Source organism: Leiobunum rupestre, chromosome 8 (genome assembly GCF_980474605.1).
Source record: "Leiobunum rupestre chromosome 8, qqLeiRupe1.1.hap1, whole genome shotgun sequence".
Lineage (NCBI taxonomy): Eukaryota > Metazoa > Arthropoda > Arachnida > Opiliones > Sclerosomatidae > Leiobunum > Leiobunum rupestre.
In genome coordinates, this window is record NC_143391.1 from 42,921,374 (window position 1) to 42,940,235 (window position 18,862).

Genomic DNA, 18,862 nt, shown 5'->3' on the forward strand with positions numbered 1-18,862 from the left:
ATGTATTAACTATATTTTACCGAAAATGAATTTTTCTAGTTACCTGGTTTTGGAAATAAGGTCGCGAAACGTGAACGCGTTAATTTGAATTAATTTTCACTCAAAATTGAATATTTTTATTTGGAGCTAGATGGCGCGTGTATCAATTGGCACGAAATTCAAATATCACAATAGTGCGTACGCGGGCTATGAGGTCCCACGAATTGGCTGTAACTTAAAATTAAAATTAAATATTCTTAACGCAACCGAGAGCGTAGTTCAGAAATGACCAACACTAACTAAAAATATAGTTTTCAACCAAGTCGGGCTTAATTTAGAAAATTATGTAGATTTAAAGTTGAATATCTCCATATTGCACTAAAATAGACAAATGACCAATTTGTGGGTCCCCGATCTCCAAAATTCCTAACGGGCTACCGAGGGTATGATATTTCCTTTCGATTGAGATCACCCTGGCCCTCGTAAGCCTAATTCTTGGAGAGTTACTTATGTGGAATACGGCGGCATCGGCTACACTGTGCGTGGGCCCAGAACACACAAATCCCTGACGGATTGTGTTTAAAAAGCGCCACCTATACCAATTTGAAACTCATTTTAATCTGAGAGAGAAACGTTAGTAAGAAATATGCTAAGGTTTTCAAGGTAGACGTTCTCAGTTACCTAAATGCGATCCTGTTGACTGATATACATTATACTAGCGTGTAGTTTAATAGCTCCTACGTTTAATTAAATCAACCGTTCATTTACCCCTAAGGTCGGATAAAATGGACGATGAAGTTCTCAACATCGTTTGATCCGCGATAGATAGATATGGAATAGTACGTCCTACGAGTATTTATAGGACCACTTCAAAGCTACCGAAACCGATTCATCCTTCACGATGGCCTTTTAAGCGTCACTATGGTTTTTCCGTCGATAAACCCAAATCAGCGTATTTCGATTTCGTGACTAGAAAAAGCTTTTACAGTCGAGAATTCGGGGTCGATCTTTCAACGGGCAATTTATAGCCTAATGCGATCACGAAGTTTACACGCGTCAAGAGGTATACTCTCGTCACGTGCCATTTTCGCGGGATCTAATCGCCAGCATTCGACGATGAGATTCCCATCCGCTAATGGTTATCCAGAACGACAGCCTAAAATTCATTAGAGTACTTAATAGCGAATAGATTCTGTCCAACTAGATATAGGGCGTTTAACTTCAAACGCGAAGCGCGAACAGCCCCAAACTTCCCCTCTTGAGATTTCGCCGGTAGCGGCGTTGATTAATATCCACGATGCGTAAATTCCTCCGAGCGGGAGTTCACATCTGACGATTGCGATACGTTTGAACCGAGTTCTAAAATCCTATTAACAACTAAGGATAAAGAATTCAGATGTGTAAGAGATTTTGAACCTCACATTTAACGATTTCTATAAATTTTTACCTGACATTTAGCGAGTTCTAAAAAATTTAACCTGACATTTAACGAGTTCTATAAATTTTGATCCTGATATTTACCGAGTTCTAAATAAGTTTGAAATTGACATTTATCCAGTTCTAAAAACATTTTCCTGACATTAAACGAGTTCTATAAATTTTTAACCTGTCATTTATCCAGTTCTATAAATTTTAAACTTGACATTTAACGAGTTCTATAAAATTTGAACCTAAAATTTACTGAGTTCTGTAAAATTTGAACCTAAAATTTACTGAGTTCTGTAAAATTTGAACCTAAAATTTACTGAGTTCTCTAAATCCTAATAAAATCTAAGGATAAAGTTTTCTGATGTGTAAGAAATTTTCTCAATGTAAATCCAATGGCTGCTATAGTCATGATCCCAATAGACCTGACCGGGATTTTAGGCTATAGTTTAAATATTGAATACCCGTTTTGACCCACTATGTAGACATAAATTAGCCGCAACAACTGTTGGTGTGACTGTGACTTGATCTACGTAGATCAAAAATGTACCTCAGCTGTGTGGCCAAGCCGAAAAATACCTTACAGGAGTTAAATCCGCATACCTCTAGTCTACAACCGATTATCGGTGAAGGTTCTCATGGAAAACTTTACAACTAAATATTTATTGACTTTCAAACTGTCATGTGTAATAAGTACATATTTTGCACCCAGTTACAATCAGAAAAGTACAAATTAATTTAGTAGTTTCTAAATGTAAGTTGAGATATAGTTACGTTCAAAATTTCATTAAAATCAGTTAACTTTTGAATCGGTGATAAGGAAACTTGACTTCAATCAATAAATCAGCAATAGGTGTTTCTATAAAATACTAGAGATCACGTGACAATGTTTTGTCTACGTCAATTCTCTGTAGCTCTTGAAGGTAGAGAGCACGCGCTGAAGTCGCGAGACCTTTCGGAATTTGAAACGCACTTAAAGCACTTAAATAACTTGAGCTCGTGACGCAGATAAAAAAAAATTGTACTTTTATTTTTTATTGTTTAATTTTATAGAAACCCCTATTAATCTAGTTACAATGAAGGGAGGGGGGGGGAGAATCGGTTTACGGAAGATAACGTTAATTCGTCTCTTCCGAACGTTGAGAACAAATATCTACCGTTTAATATACAGGGCGTTTCAAAAGGTTATGAAAAAAATGTTAAGGAGTTGTAATGGTGAGTTGAGAAGTATGCCTGTTTTTTCCCATTTTCCTACGATGAGTTAAAAGAGCTTCAAAATGTGGCCTACTAGATCCTGGAAGTAGGCTGCAACAAGCGCAAAACCAAGCAGCAGGGACTTAAAATACTGTGTAAGTTTACTTTTTTACGCTGGTTACCTCGATTTGTTTACAAAGTCCTTTTTTACCAACATGAACCTAAACCTTATTGTTCGCGTTTTCATGCTGCTTGGTCTGGCGCTTGTTGCAGCCTACTTCCAGGGGCTAGTAGGCCACACTTTGAATCTCTCTTGCGCTCTTTTAACTCAGCGGTTCCCAATTTTGTTTTGCTATAGAACCCTAAATTATCCACCTAATTTTGGCGGAACCCCAACTATTTTTTTTTACTTATCTTATGTGAACCTTCGGAACCCCTGTGACCCTTGAACGGAGCCCCAGGGTTCCGCGGAGCACCTTTTGGGAACCGCTGTTTTAACTCATCGTAGGAAAATGAGGAAAAAATACTTCTCAACTCACCCCCTGCAACTCCTTAAATTTTTTGCATAACCTTTTGAAACACCCTGTAAAAATTCGAATGGGAATTCGATCTCGATAGAGTCGATACCCTATACCATGTCGAGATCGACTTCGACAATTTGCATTGATTTATGCTTATTCGAAATCTTTACCGAATACCATTCCTCTGGATCTCGAAGTTCGAAATGTAGTTTTCGATCGAAAATTGGATTTCGAATATTTACAGAATAGGCCCCCTGTATACGTTTCCAATAATTTCCAAATATTGCGGACTGTTTTTATTTATGTAAGTTGATTGTCTCGGAGAGTGGCATCAATGAGGTCTATGTCGGGACATCTTATTCGCGAACGAGATTCGGCACTTTAGGTCCTTTCTTCGCATACGTGCCTTAATCCTCGTCTCTGTCTTCGCAGGTAGTATATGCGCCGATATCAAGAAACTTTCGATCCCACGTTGGATTCGTAATGGAACGGGGAAAGGAGTGGTCTTAGACTGCGAGTACACGTACAACGAAAACGATTTGAGGCTGGTCGTCAAGTGGTTCTTCAATGACGACCTAGAGCCGATTTACCAGTGGATTCCCGAGCTGAAGATTCGTCACGTCGCCGGCCAGCTCTACGGGCGGCTGGACATGGACTTCTCCATAAATCCCTTGGATCCCTATTCTCAGTACAGAGCCCTCAGAATTAACTCAGTCACGCCCGACCTCAGCGGAAAATATACTTGTCTCGTCACTTCACTCGCCGGACAGGACCTCAAGTTCCAAGAAATGAAAGTCTTCGGTACGTATATAATCTTAATCATCCTCTCTTCCTTTCTTAATAAACGGACGCGTCTATCAAGACGTCTTTTAACAAGTTTCCAACAGACAGATCCCCCCTCCCGCGTTACTTCCTTTAACAAGGGCGCGTCGACAATTCTTATCAGATTTGAAAATGGATGGCCCAGAATTTAGAGTCAGGGATATTATTTCTTAAACCCTTTCTAACTCTAAAGACTCTTTTACAGCGAGAAGATTGTAGGTCAAATTAATTGGACCATGCTGTATATATTCAAAGGTGAAGATCATTAACCTTTGGGCGTACCCATAATTATTGATAAATTATTAAAATTTAATCAATTTAATCGGGATTAAATATTTTCATCGGTATTAAATATTTTCATCGGTATTAAATATTTTAATCGGGATTAAATAGTTTAATCGGGATTAAATATTTTAATCGGGATTAAATTTTTTAATCGGGATTAAATATTTCAATCGGGACTCAAATCTTTTATCAATATTTAATCATTTCAATCAGGATTTTATCGTTTCAATCACTATTTAAATGTTTCAATCACTATTTATCCATTCCAATCACTATTTAACCATTCCAATCACTATTTAACCATTTCAATCACTATTTAACCATTCCAATCACTATTTAACCATTTCAATCACTATTTAACCATTCCAATCACTATTTAACCATTTCAATCACTATTTAACCATTTCAATCACTATTTAACCATTTCAATCACTATTTAACCATTTCAATCACTATTTAACCATTTCAATCACTATTTAACCATTTCAATCACTATTTAATCATTTCAATTACGATTTTATCATTTAAATCATTAATTAACCGTTTCAATTACAATTTCATCATTTTGATCACGATTTCATCATTTCGATCACGATTTCATCATTTAAATAACTATTTAACCGTTTCAATTACAATTTCATTATTTCGATCACAATTTCATCATTTAAATAACTATTTAACCGTTTCAATTACAATTTCATCATTTTGATCACGATTTCATAATTTCGATCACGATTTCATAATTTCGATCACGATTTCATAATTTTGATCACGATTTCATCATTTCGATCACGATTTCATCATTTAAACCACTATTTAACCGTTTCAATTACAATTTTATCATTTCGATCACGATTTCATCATTTAAATCACAATTTAACCGTTTAAATCACGATTTAATCAAATTTAACAAAACATTAAACCCTATTTAGTTTTAATCCTTCGCGGTTTCCCAAATTATCTACCTCTGGGTTAAATTTACAAATGTAATTACGCTTTATTTGAAAAAGATAGACATCGATGCAACGTTCTCCTTTTTGGCGAGTGGGAAAAAATATCAGTCATCAATTAAGCTTTTTCCTTTTCTGGGAAAAGCCATCGATCTCTCGCCAACAAGTGATAAGAGATCATTTTTCAAATCCTGTCATCAAACGCAGTCATTTTCCAATTATCTTTTCTTTCGGCCATTGTTGCTATACGTATAGGCGCGTTTCCAAGTCGCATTTATTATTATTTAATTACAGCGGTCGGTCTTCATTTCTCCAGCCAGCTTCGCGCGGCATCATTCAGCGGCGGAACACGCGCGAGATTAATATCCCTTCGGTTGATTCGAAAGAATACTTTATCTTTTTGGGACGTTGCTTCTACATGATCCATTTTCCAAGGCTTCAATTTGAAATCTAATGAAACTACAACAGTTGTAACGAGACGGTAATTGTACTCGAACCTGCAGATCCGATTATGGGATTTCGTCTCGTAATGAGGTTTCTTGTTTTATCGCCTAAGCCAAAGAAGATGCAATAAGGCCTAAGCTCAGACCAACCACTCCAGCAGGGACTCGTTACCGGGTTATTTTTTTATATGGCGGATGATGAAGTTTTACCATCGCCATCTGGCGCCACGCAACAAATTTAAAAAGGGGGTGTAAAAGGACCTCCCTAAAACTGTGCCAAAATTGGTGTTAGTTTTAGCATGAGTAAATTAATAACAATAAGTATGACCCTATTATCATATTTTCCTTAATGATCGTCTGTTCCGACAATGGCTATAGAAATCATTCCTTAGCTAAAAACTTTAATTATTTATCACCATCACATTAACCTGGAATTAATTTGCCCACCGAAGACCGTAGGGTGTGATGAGTTTCCTCTTCCGGAACTTCCGATTACGCAATCACTCCGCCACAGACTATCATTAACCCATTTATTTCTTATCACTTGATCTCTTATAGTACTTTTTTTATTAATATTTTATTGGCGAAGCCTTAGGATTCTGGAAATGGCTAAGGTACAATTGCTCGCTCCATCACACAGCCCTATACAGGGTGTTTCAACTGGTTATGCAAACATTTGAAGGAGTTGTAGGGCTTGAGTTGAGAAGTATGCCTGTTTTTTTCATTTTCCTACGATGAGTTAAAAGAGCGCCAGAGAGCTTCAAAGTGTGGCCTAGTAGCCCCTGGAAGTAGGCTGCAACAAGCGCAAAATCAAGCATCAGGGACTTTAAATACTGTTTAAGTTTACTTTTTTACGCTTGTTACCTCGATTTGTTCTTTTTTACCTATCACACGAACCCAAACCTTAATGTTCGCTTTTCCCTGTTGCTTGGTTTGGCACTTGTTGCAGCCTACTTCCAGGGGGTAGTAGGCCACACTTTGAAGCTCTCTGGTGCTCTTTTAATTCATCGTAGGAAAATGGAAAAAAACAGGCACACTTCTCAACTCAACCCCTACAACTCCTTCAAATGTTTGCATAACCTGTTGAAACACCCTGTATTATTTTGTACTTACTGCTAAGTGTAAGCGAAGAAACGCTATAATAAAAAGGACTTTTTGAATTAGTTGGTCTATGATCTAAGACGAATGACGAAATCTTTCGTCAAGTTAGTTTTAAAAGTCCTCATATCTCCGAAGATTTTGCTGGAAATAAAAAAGCATAAAAGCATAAGCAAGAACTATTTTCGGAATGGAGCTTAAAGGAATGAGACCACGCGAAAGCCTTTAAATGTTGGAATCGCACTTTACACCGAGTGCACTTAAAGTTTCTTAGATCCTACCCACATTCCTCTCTCTATAAGGTAGATATAAAAAAGTTACATTAAAGCTCTGCTCCATTTGAAGAATGTTTTTCGTGGCGTCTAAGTTTTTATATTTATTTTTCGTCCTTTTGAAATCCCAGAGAGGAACTGCTTGTGCTTTCAACGCGTCAACTTTCGAACCAAATCCATCCTTTTGCAATGAAGCTTATAGACACGCAGCTTTACTTCGAGGATTTCGGTTAACTTTCCAAAAAAAATTAATCTTTAAACAAGCTTAGACAATTTTTAAATAAATTTTAATTGACGGCATTTTTCCGGAACAGCAACAAAATTCCTTCAATAATTTTCAGAAAGAGCGATATTTCATGTTTCAAAATTTTTCAAAACGAAGTGAGTATTTAGACAACTGATAAAAAACATAAAATTGCTTAATATACAAACTATTACTCAGACCCCGCCTACTTTAAATTTTAAGGCGTCCTCTGCTAACTAAAAAGAGAACCATATATTGTATGTTTTTACCATTTAAAATACTAAATTTAAAAATAATTTATAATGTCAATTATATTATATAAAATCGCAATAATAGTAAACATAATTGTAAAAATATTAAACTTTAATAAAATCTTAATAGTATTAAATATAATTGTAGAAATATTAAATATAATTATAGAATTATTAAATAAAATCAAAATAATATGAAATATAATTGTAGAAACATTAAATATAATTATAGAAATGTTAAATATAATTATAGAAATATTAAAAATAATTATAGAAATATTATATATAATTATAGAAATATTAAATATAATCTTAATAATATTAACTTTAATTTTAATAATATTAACCATAATCTTTTTAATTTTAACCATAATCTTAATAATATTAACCATAATCGGAATAATATTATCTTTAATCTTAAAAATATTAACCATAATCCGAATAATATTAACCTTTAATAACATTAACCTTTTAATAACATTAAATTAAATTTAATTTTAATAACATTATATTAAATTTAATTTTAATAACATTATATTAAATTTAATTTTAATAACATTATATTAAATTTAATTTTAATAACATTATATTAAATTTAATTTTAATAACATTATATTAAATTTAATTTTAATAACGTTATATTAAATTTAATTTTAATAACATTATATTAAATTTAATTTTAATAACATTATATTAAATTTAATTTTAATAACATTATATTAAATTTAATTTTAATAACATTATATTAAATTTATTTCTAATAAACTGATATTAAATTTAATTTTAATAATATTATGTTGAATAAAATTGGAACGCCACAAGGGAAGTTAATTCACCGTTGATTAATATGGCTTTTTGTGTGACACTTTCCCCAAAGACTTTCCCACCAAACGTAACTAAACTTTTCTACGTATAGACTTAGCCGAATTCCGATTTTAAAGTCTAAGGAAATGCACGTCCTCGCTGGAGACGAAAGGTTGCTCTTTGTTTACCTTCTCAAAGATAATTATCCCTTGGAAGCTACAGCTCCCCCTGCGGAATCAATGGCAAATATGAGCCATGTTGACCTTACGCCAAACCATTCAAATAAAACCAAATGCTCAATGAATTGATGTTTTGGGAGATATTTTTTACACCGGGGCCTACAGAATGGGATCCAACTCTATGCAATATTTAAAAAAAATTAATAGATTGCTAAAACATATTTTATAAACGGAAGTTCGTTGTACCAACTGATTATCAAATTTCATTAAATGTAACGCTTGAATTAAAAATATTGGCAAGTACAAAGAAAATAGCTAAATCCAACGTGTCACGGTCTTAAAAATAAATCGTTTTAATTAATTTTGTATTTTCGATTCACGAAGAACCTGGATATAAATGAAAACAAAGCATAAATTCAAAGGAGCTCAGGCTGGGACATTCAAATAGTAGGCGTATTTTGCAAATTGAGTAAACAATCATGCAAAGTTTGGTAAAGGGTGTGCACGCCTATAGCGAGACAGATGGACTGACGGACAGACAGACAGACGGACAGACATACAGACAGACAGACATACAGACATACAGACGGACAGCAAGATAGAAAGGGAAATATTTAGTAGATAGTAGACACCAGTAATAATGTGCCAGAGATGGCGGTTACTACATTTATACTCCCGAAAGAAGCTAATCCGACAATACCTATGGAAACTCTAGGATACCCGACAGGGGCGTAGGAACGTTCTAGAAGTTGGAGGGGGCAAAGATAAACGAAAAGGGGTCTGGAGAATGGTTTTTAATTTTTAGTGTAGCTTCTCCGAATGCATGTGTACTGTTTACTTCTATGTAAATTGGCGGGAAAAGACTGAAATTTAAACACAGTTGAGTCTTTTGAAGATTTCAGCTGACCAAAGGTTGGAGGGGGAAATAACATAAGTTGCCCCTCCCAGCAATATTCTAGGGAGGGGCATTGCCCCCCCCTGCCCCTCCCGGTTCCTACGCCCCTGGTACCAGAGTTTGTTAGTGGTCTCGATTCGTTCTTGGCATAACGAATTTGCCCCCAAAACTGGCCCAAACTTTTGCTTAAAGAACGAGGGTTAAAGAAGCCCAGTGTAAAGGTGAATAACCCGCAGGAATCGAACTCGTCATAACCTTTATCAATGTGCCGGGAACGGGAATGTTGATTCGGAATACATTTTCCCGGAATTGTCCGAGGATATTTATAGATTTTCCGTCCACGGAATTCCCGATTTCTTTATCGGGGGCGACGGTAAACGCGAAGGCTCTGGGGAACGACCAGCGCTAGTCAATACCGCGTAAGGAAGCCAAAGACTTTTCCCATCGAGGAACTTCCTATATTTTTGTCTTTAGTTTACGAAGAATGGAGTTCTAAAGCCGGCTCTGGGCGGACGACAGTTATCAACTTAAAGTCTACCTTCTCCGCCACCCGCGCGCGCGCTTTAAAGCTGTCTGCTCGGTAGCCCCCACGCGACACCCCGGGGATTGTGACGTGGCTAAAAGAGTGTCGTTCTTGTTATCGAAGTTCGATAAATCTTTTCCTAACTCGAAGACCCGAGCGCGACATACTGTAAAATGTCGTCTTGATTTTGGGGACGCGCCAGCCACCGCTTCCTATCGATTCGATAGATTATCCATTATTACCGTGTCAAATATGATATCCGAGCTTGCGTAACTTAATTCAAATCGGAAGGCCCATTTTCATGCACCTTCGTAAACGACTAGTAGCGCAATTTACACGTAGTTATAGTGGGCAACCGTTTGACGAAAAGACCGAATTCTAAGACGATACCCTGGTAGTAGGCCAACCGCTAAACATGTTGGCCTAATTTAAAGGGGGACAGGCAGAAGAAAACCTAGGCCTTTAACGCTCAGGATTTTATTTCAGGGGGGGGTTTGAGCCCCCAAACCCCCCCCCCCCCCCTTAAATACGCCCTTGGCCGTTTTACCCTTTCCGTAGGCCTTAGGCAAAAATCTCTCATTTACCGACTTTTCGGACCTTCGTAGGCCCTATTATATGGAATCGTAGGCCCTAGGCACTTTGCCCAGTCTGCCTGATGGATAAGGCGGCCCTGGAAAGCGCGACGCGGTAGAAGCGAATTGAGACCATTTTATAGCGATTGACGCGCCGTCACGAACTGACTTGAAACACAAATCGCGTTTTAATGACACCGAACTGATCTAAAGCGGAAGTGGACTCAGTGGGGCGATACTACCAGAGATTGATTTAAAATCCCTAATAGTTAGACCACAAAATATCTCGTAGAATATATCTGCATTTCATATAATCAAACTATTAACATTTCAATTTTCAGATTAATTAATGAAGATTTTGAAAAATCTTTTGAAGTATCGGCTTTATCGGTATTTTAAATCATTGTGTGTAGCATCGTTTTATAGCTAACTTGAACCCGACTTGGAGATATTTTTAAATGTTTTAATCATTGAATAGCTCTTTCTATAAAATAATATATACGCATACATGTATAAAAAGTGTTAATTTTTGAGGCCAGTGCTTCCTAATATTTACGTGTAGAGGGTCTTGTGCGTTTTCGCGCGAGCTCAACAAAAACAGAAATATGCGCGCGCTCTCTAACTTTAACTGCACGATAAATCTAACGTAATCACGTGACCTCACGTATTTTATATAAAGAGCTATTGGAAATAGTACCGCTAAAATGACATAGACGCGTTCGGGATTCGTGGTTTCGCGAAACAAATTCTAAAATTTCGAGTTAGCGCATTCAGCTGTCAACTCTATCATTATACGGGTAGCGCCATCTATCACTTTCCAAGTACATTAGTACTATTATTTCAATTGTATAGTATATAGTTCTCGCCGCTAACAGCGGATGGTGCCACCGACAAACGATAGTGTTCTCAATTTTGAAAAAGGCAGATTGAAATTGTCATTCTAGCGGCTCTATTCCCAATTCAATGGTTTTAATATCGTAAAACATTTTCCAAAATCCCAAAATACTTAAAATGGTAGTAAAGCGATACCAAAAATTATTTTTCAAAATCCTCAAAAGGCTGTTTCGAGATCAGGAATAGTGTTAGCAGAAATTCCTTTTTTTGTTATGAAACACATTTTCGTTTAGAATTCGCTGAACGACTTGTAAAAATATATTGGATAGATCGTGTTTTCCCTCCGTCCAAACTAAGCTGCAATCAGATTGAGTGCGTAAATATTTATAAGAAAAGGTTGCCAAAAGGCAAAACATAGTCCGGCGCTTAAAATTGGGCTTACGTTAATAAGTAAGTACCTCGACCATAACCAAAATGAATATTTGAAAAAAAAAAAGTATATTCCATTACAAGATATTTGTTGGTTGAGATTGCCGAGAAAAATTCGAGAAAAAAGACGGCTTCATTGGATCCCTACAGACCCATACCGAAGATACGTTTGAGGAGAAAGAAATATTTTCCAAATTATAGCGATTATGCGATGCTTGTTCCATTTTTATCTCCTCTATTTATAAGTCACCGCACTTACAAAAACAATAAGTACTACGTAGGCTAGACTGGTAATAGAAGTTCAAACAGTAACGCCATCTGCCGGGGACTTCAAATATTTTTACTGACACAATAACTGAAAATCTACTTTTATTATAATTACATAAACTAATTAAATCGTGAAATTCAGCTTATATTAAAGATGCATTAAAGTAAGAGTTAAATCCAACACGTTTTACGAGAGATAATAGAAAGATGATACAAGATGGCGCTGTAAAATTAGGAAAATGGATGGTTTTTCTATAAAAGAAGGTATTAAGTAGTAGATAACTCTAAGTAGTTCGGTACGTAACAGATGCTAGCAGTTTCGTGTAAGCGTCGAATCTCGGTTTATTAGTCCTTCGCTACTCCCAGATGGCGTTAAACGCCGAACTAAAAAGCATTATTAGATAATACCGGCATTCCTTCGCATCGTTACGCCGTAAAGTTGGATCACGATCGAATTATATACCATTGTTTGGGTTTGCCCTTTGCGGAAAATATAATAAATAAAACATAAAACGTGTTATTTTCTCTGTTTCTCTTTTTGCGCGTGGCAGTTCCAGCGACGAGATTTCAATTCACGTTCTCCATGAGCTCGACTGGAAAAGTCAGCAAAATTACGTTTAGTTGTTTCGCGGAAGGCGTCTACCCCAAACCGACGATGAAGCTCAACGTGTTAAATCGCAAAAAATACAAAAAAATGCAAAAAATGAACGGCGTCGGCGCTGTCGTGAATCCCAATTTGTCCGTCATCACGGCTGGGGCCGTCGCGGATATCAACAAACGTGCCAACTCGAGCGTCTACGATGGAGCGCTCGTAAAGACTATCAACGAAGATCAAATGGAAGCCGGATCTCTCGGCAGCGTCACGCTCGTCGAGTGCATTCTCGAAATTCCTGGCTCACCGTACAAAAGAAGGCGAAGAATCACCTACTTTCCAGGTATATTCCGGAAATTAATGTTCTCTATAGCCGCGTTCACACTAGACACTTTGGAAACGTTTTAAAACGGTTTCGACAGATAAAATTTTAAATTTTCGGTGTCAACTGTATGAATAGGCATACGACAAATATATTTGACGGCAAAATTTTACAATTTGACCTTTCGAAACCGTTTTAAAACGTTTCCAAAGTGTCTAGTGTGAACGCGGCTTATACTACACCCGAGAGCGAAAGTCAGGCAAGTCGGGTTACGCCACTTTTGGAATAAATAAATTAGGCTAATAGAAAGATTCGCGAATTACGTATGTGGAAACAAACATCTAATGTACAGAGCTAGAAAAACAAATTACACTTCCAAAAAGCCTATAAATGCTAGGTTAGAAATAAAACTTAATAGACCGATTCGCGAATTGCTTACGGGAAAACAAACCTTAGGGGTTCGATTTCAATGTTTTCATTTATAGAAAATTGCGCCAATTTTATCCTTTTTTTCGGACGTACTTGTAACTCTATTTAAAGCGATATTTTATTTAACTACTATAAACAAAAGATCAGTTTCGGAAATATTAAGCATAGGAAGAAAGACGAATAGATAACTGTTTTCACGTTGCTTGACTTTCGCTCTGAAGCTTTAAGCTTAGGTATTATTTGAACGCATCCTTTTATAATTAAATATGCGTCATTTGCTTGGGTGAAATATTTAGTCCCAAGCAAACCTCGGAAATTAGGTTTCGGTTTAATTGTAGATCGCGATGTCATCAGAATTAGTACAATGAAACGCAAAAGGCTCTGTTTAGATTAGAATCAAGGTACATAGTGGTATTAACCAGGCGGTTCACTTTGTGGTAAGTAATATTAAATAACATTAATATCATTAACTTTTTTCAAAATGAAATTTCATATTGTTTTCGTAATGTAGTGTTCTCAATCTTCAAATTAAACGTTTTTGGTATTTCAAACTGCTTTGTTTGATTAACAAAATAGTACTCAAATTAAAAATATTTACCGTTATTAATCATTTGTTACCATTATTTACCGTTATATATCATTTGTTACCATTATTTACCACAATATTAAATTTATTTTAAAAAATATTGAAAGATATTTATTTTACAGTAATTTTTCCGAATTGCGAAAAATGTCCCGCAAGTCGGAAAAATAAAAAAAATTAAATATTACTTTATAAGGGTTTTTATTCTAAACTAGTTTAGAGGTTTACTTTTACTTTTGAAATAAAAATAAGGTGAAAATGTTGCAATATTTAAATTTGTGAACAATACTAGACTTATCATGGAATGACAACCATTTTTTACTTTTTTTTTTCGGAAAATACGGAATATTTTCCAGAAAATTGGGATCGGTAATTTTCCTGAAATTATTTTAATATTTTCCGACTTACAACTCTATAGCTTTATGACAATAGATCGAGGAAACTGAGCATTGAATCTTATGATCTATTTCAAGTTACAATTTCGCGGCTAAAAAAGAAATTAGATATATTTTTATCTGTATTTTAAAATAACAGGTTAAATATCATTTATTTCATAAATTTAAATATAAATAACAATTTTAATTAATATACATAAATTATTTAAGTTTATATACTTAACAACTATATTAAATGGTTAAATAATAAATAATGAAAATAACAATCCGTTCTCGAGTGGGTTATAAAACTACAAATAATCCCCGGGATTTAAATAAATAATCTTGTTTGAAAAATTATAAACTAAAACCAAATCCAATTTTTCTATTACAGGTAGTAGAAAATCAGCAATGATAAACTCAGCTTCGACGCTAGGAAAAAGATGGTCGAAGGAAGTGAAATTATTAAATTTAATATTTGGGATAAATTATTTTATTTCCAATTTTATAAATTTTAAAACTATATTATTAGTCGTAATTTTCGTTTCGAAAAAACTGTTGCTGAACGTTTTCTCGTAGCAAGGTTTTCATTTAATTCCCAAACGGAACCGCGAAAATTTCGGAATCAACATATCATCAGAAAAACCGTTTATCCTGTTTCCAATTTCAAAATTAATATTACATAAAAGTTTAATACTCGTTCGTACGCGCGATATAAAATACTATTTATGTTTCTTTGTTTGGAAAATTTTAAACCAAAAATATCACGCATATCCCCCAAATAATAAAAGGTGATATTTTAAACCTTATGTTTCGAATATTAAAAATAATGAACATACTTTATGTACGGCTGGCGTATTCATAAAATGCGAGACTGGGTCCACTTATAAATGGTACGATCACAAAGCGACTTTGGAAACCCGTGGCCTAATTTGGTCTACTGACCCCTGTAGAAGTGTTGTGCACGCGCTACACCGGTGTTCATGAAAAAGTTAATTTACCGGGTTTTATCCTACTAACGCCATCTATACGCGAAACGGACTTTTTTGTGGATATTTTGTTTTTGTTATTATTGAAATTAATTTAACAAAAATTAATACGCAATAAAACTAACGAAGGAAAAGAGTGGCTCTAGTTAAGTCTGTGCACTAAATCACTTTGATGCAATGAGAGTTATATATGTATGTAAATAAGGGTAATATTCCCGTGATTTCAACGTTGAGACTCGCGCTTAGGATATAATTTGTGGTATTTTTAAATAATTCGGAGACAATTAATCGATAATGGGCCTTTCTATAAATTCATCCGTGAGTTATTTCCCCGTTCTGAGTATGAAGGGACGAAGGTTGGTTTTTATTCAAACGCTCAAATAGAGAGGTAACAATTTTTGGAAAACCCTCAAAACTGGTTTGGTGGGTTAAATATATGCGAAACCTTTCTTGTTTATCTATTACATTTTGAAACAAACCATTGTATACAGTTAATTTACGATATCTCATTGATAGTGAAGATATTCCTTTTAAAATGTTGTTATATTTTCAAAAATACTTTCGTCAGGAAGGTCACCTTAGCTATACACCAAAAATTCAAAGGAAATGAATACAAGCCATTTTGTTAAAGCTAAAAATTACAACAATTCTAGAAAAGATTGAAGTGGCGCTGTATAATGGTTGGGTATGGTGTGGCCCAAAGACTATATATACGCTTCGCTTACTAGACAGGCGTGTCCTACGTCTCAACTTGCATACCGATTGTGACTCCATCTCGACGCTGGTCAAAATTTTCCCCTAGCTTGAGCTGTGTTACTAGTGGCGCCTCTAGCTGCGGGGCCAAATATTAAACCAGCTTTTACAGTGCTACAGAGGTGTTAACAGGATTTTCCTAGGAACACGCCAGTCTAGAAAGCGAAGCGTATATATAGTTTTTGGTGTGGCCGGTCAGCTTGTAATTTATAGAATGGTCTATTGGCGAGAGGTATTTATAGTATTTTTCAATTTTTTACACACTTCAAAATATAATGATTTCGTAGACGAAAGAGTTGAAGTTAGGGTTTCTTCAACTCGATGATATCCACATGACATATCCTTCGTACCATACACGGCACATTTACTCGAACCACCTCTTGAACCTCCCTGATCAGCGATTAACACGAATTGTACATTTAATTGCGTTAATTTTAAATAAAAAAATCTTAATCTTAATTCTTTTAATTAAAATTTATCCCTCCCGATAAATAAATGTTAATTAAAATTAAACGCAAATAAGAAGGATGTGGGTTGTTCTTAATTACTTTATACACATTGTTAAATTGAATTAGCGATGAAGAAATTGCCGTGAATTTTTGATTAAATAAATTTCGATGTTTATTGTAAAAAATAAAACTAAGTGTAAAATTATTTGCATTTTGTATAAGACTGATATCGAAAATTTTGGCGACATAAATCACGTGTTATAAATTATAATTATGTTATTAAAAGCAGCCATTTTTACACCTTGAATAATTGTAAGAGAACACAAAACCTCGGTAACGTATAAATACTATAAAAGAAAGTGCTTGTGCCAATTCAAAACCTTTTTCCTTTTAACCAAAAACGTAGCCTGATAAGTGTAAATAAAAATTGATACTGTATAGAAAAACAACAATAATAAATTTGTTTTCATGGAATACAATCGCATTATTACCCAATAGTAACAAAAGTGCATTAAATCCTTCATTTAGCTAGTACTTAATAAACGGAGTAAAACCTCAGATTATTTAGGAATCTATTTAAAATAAACCTTTGTTTGATTTAGAGAACAAGGGACATTTACAAGCGGGTATATTTTTTGGGACAAATAAATAATAAACATTCCTAGAGAAACTTTTTAACACGGAAGCCAGTGGCGTAAATAGGGCCCCTGTAGACCCAGCAATACGGGGCCCTCGGATTCGGGGGCCCCTTAATTCCTATCGATCTATGGAAAGGGGCCCAGAGATCCTATAGTTACGGCAGTAATGGAAGCTGCATTCCGTCGTTGATCGTGTTTCGCTGGATTAGGTATTCCACGCAACGCGTCGCACCGGAAGCATTCCGTAATTACCGATCTATGGAATGGATTTAGAATCAACTCGTCACGACCGAAGGAGTTTCGAGGGCCACGGCCTCAAACAAATACCGATTCTCCAGACCAGAGTATTTGGCTTTCTTAATCAACTCAGCATGGGTAGCGACTAGTGACTCGCTGTCGGACCATGGAACCAAAGACAATCCATTCCGCCGTTTACTACTGTCCCGCGATAGTCCGGGGCACTTAAGAATGGATGGTACATTGGCGGACACACAAAAGACGACCCGAGCGTCTTAGCGAAGGTCGATTGCAATTCAATAGGGGTCGTCGTTTAAAAAAAAGGTCCCCAAAACGATGGAAAAGTGGGTTTAATCTCGATCACTACACACGGATTTAGATTAAAAAAAGGTTAATTTATCGGCAATAGGACCTTCCCATACGCGTTTATATTAATTTTAATGATCGGGTCTTATATAGTCAGGTAGGTGGTGTTGTACTAGTTCAGCTACGCTTGCTCGTACCCTAGATTCGAAATCACTCCCTCACGCGTAGCTTCTACCCACTTCCTGCCGGAGCTCCCAAAAAAATTGCTCCATAGTTACCATGGTAACCAACTATAGATAGCTTTATACAGTGACCGATGGCAGCTGAGTTTTCTGAGGTAAGTGGGTAATCGCTTCGTTACAAAACTGTTAATCGGAAAGCTCTATGAATTCGAAGACAAAAAGACTAGTAGGGCGAGTTTAGAAGCGTGTTGGATTCCGAGACACCTTTGGCAACGGGAAGTGACGACTACAGCCAAAGGTTTTCATCCATTAATGTATTGGTCACGGCTTGAAGCGCTGATCGGAGGTTAATTATAATCGAAAACGTATAGACGATCATAGCGTGTGTATGGCCAAGGTGTTTTTGAATATATATTTTGATATATTTTGACGTTTCTAAGCCAATTTATTTAGTGCCATAAAATTTAAGTTGCTACACAAGAGGAAATATAAATTTATCAAAGAGGGGCGCACCCAGAAGGACGGAATCGGAACGCGCGACAATTTTAATATCGTTAATAAATTTAACGCGATACTCGTCATATGAACGAGGAGCTCGTATTTCGTCGGAATCAACTGCAGCCCAAGTGACGGAATAAAGTTTTGACTAAGGACTAAATCAGGAAAGTTGCCCAAAAGACGAGTGGTTGAGGTAAATAATATTTAGCTCCAAAATCATACGGTAAGGCTTATTTTACACGAGAAAGTGCAAGAGTGCTTTGCCAAACGGGTCACTTTTCTGAAGAAATGAGAAATTACCCGAAAGTAAGCTGAGTCTGGACCTTATAGCATTGCCGCAGGAAGCAATATAATTAGTGGAGCTCCTTGTAGACACATTCTAGCAGGCGACCGCGACGAATCATGTTAAATTTATTGAGGAAAACAATTTTGAGGAGTATCGTGGGAGCTAGATGGAGGTGGTTGACAAAGAGTTAGCTCCACCAGTAGTACCAAACCCCAATTGTGTTAGATGAGGAATTGT

General features: G+C 35.8%; 1 protein-coding gene across 1 annotated transcript in view; it reads left to right on the plus strand.

Annotated features, from left to right (window-relative positions):
• LOC149933400 (uncharacterized) overlaps positions 1–16,649 on the plus strand; it is a 79,823-nt gene extending 63,174 nt beyond the window's left edge. The window contains exons 2-4 of the mRNA XM_090155565.1: positions 3,552–3,920; positions 12,539–12,922; positions 14,682–16,649. Coding sequence (XP_090011691.1) covers positions 3,552–3,920; positions 12,539–12,922; positions 14,682–14,866 — 938 coding nt within the window. The 3' untranslated portion in view covers positions 14,867–16,649. The remainder of the gene's footprint in view (positions 1–3,551; positions 3,921–12,538; positions 12,923–14,681) is intronic.
• The last annotated feature ends 2,213 nt before the right edge of the window (positions 16,650–18,862 follow it).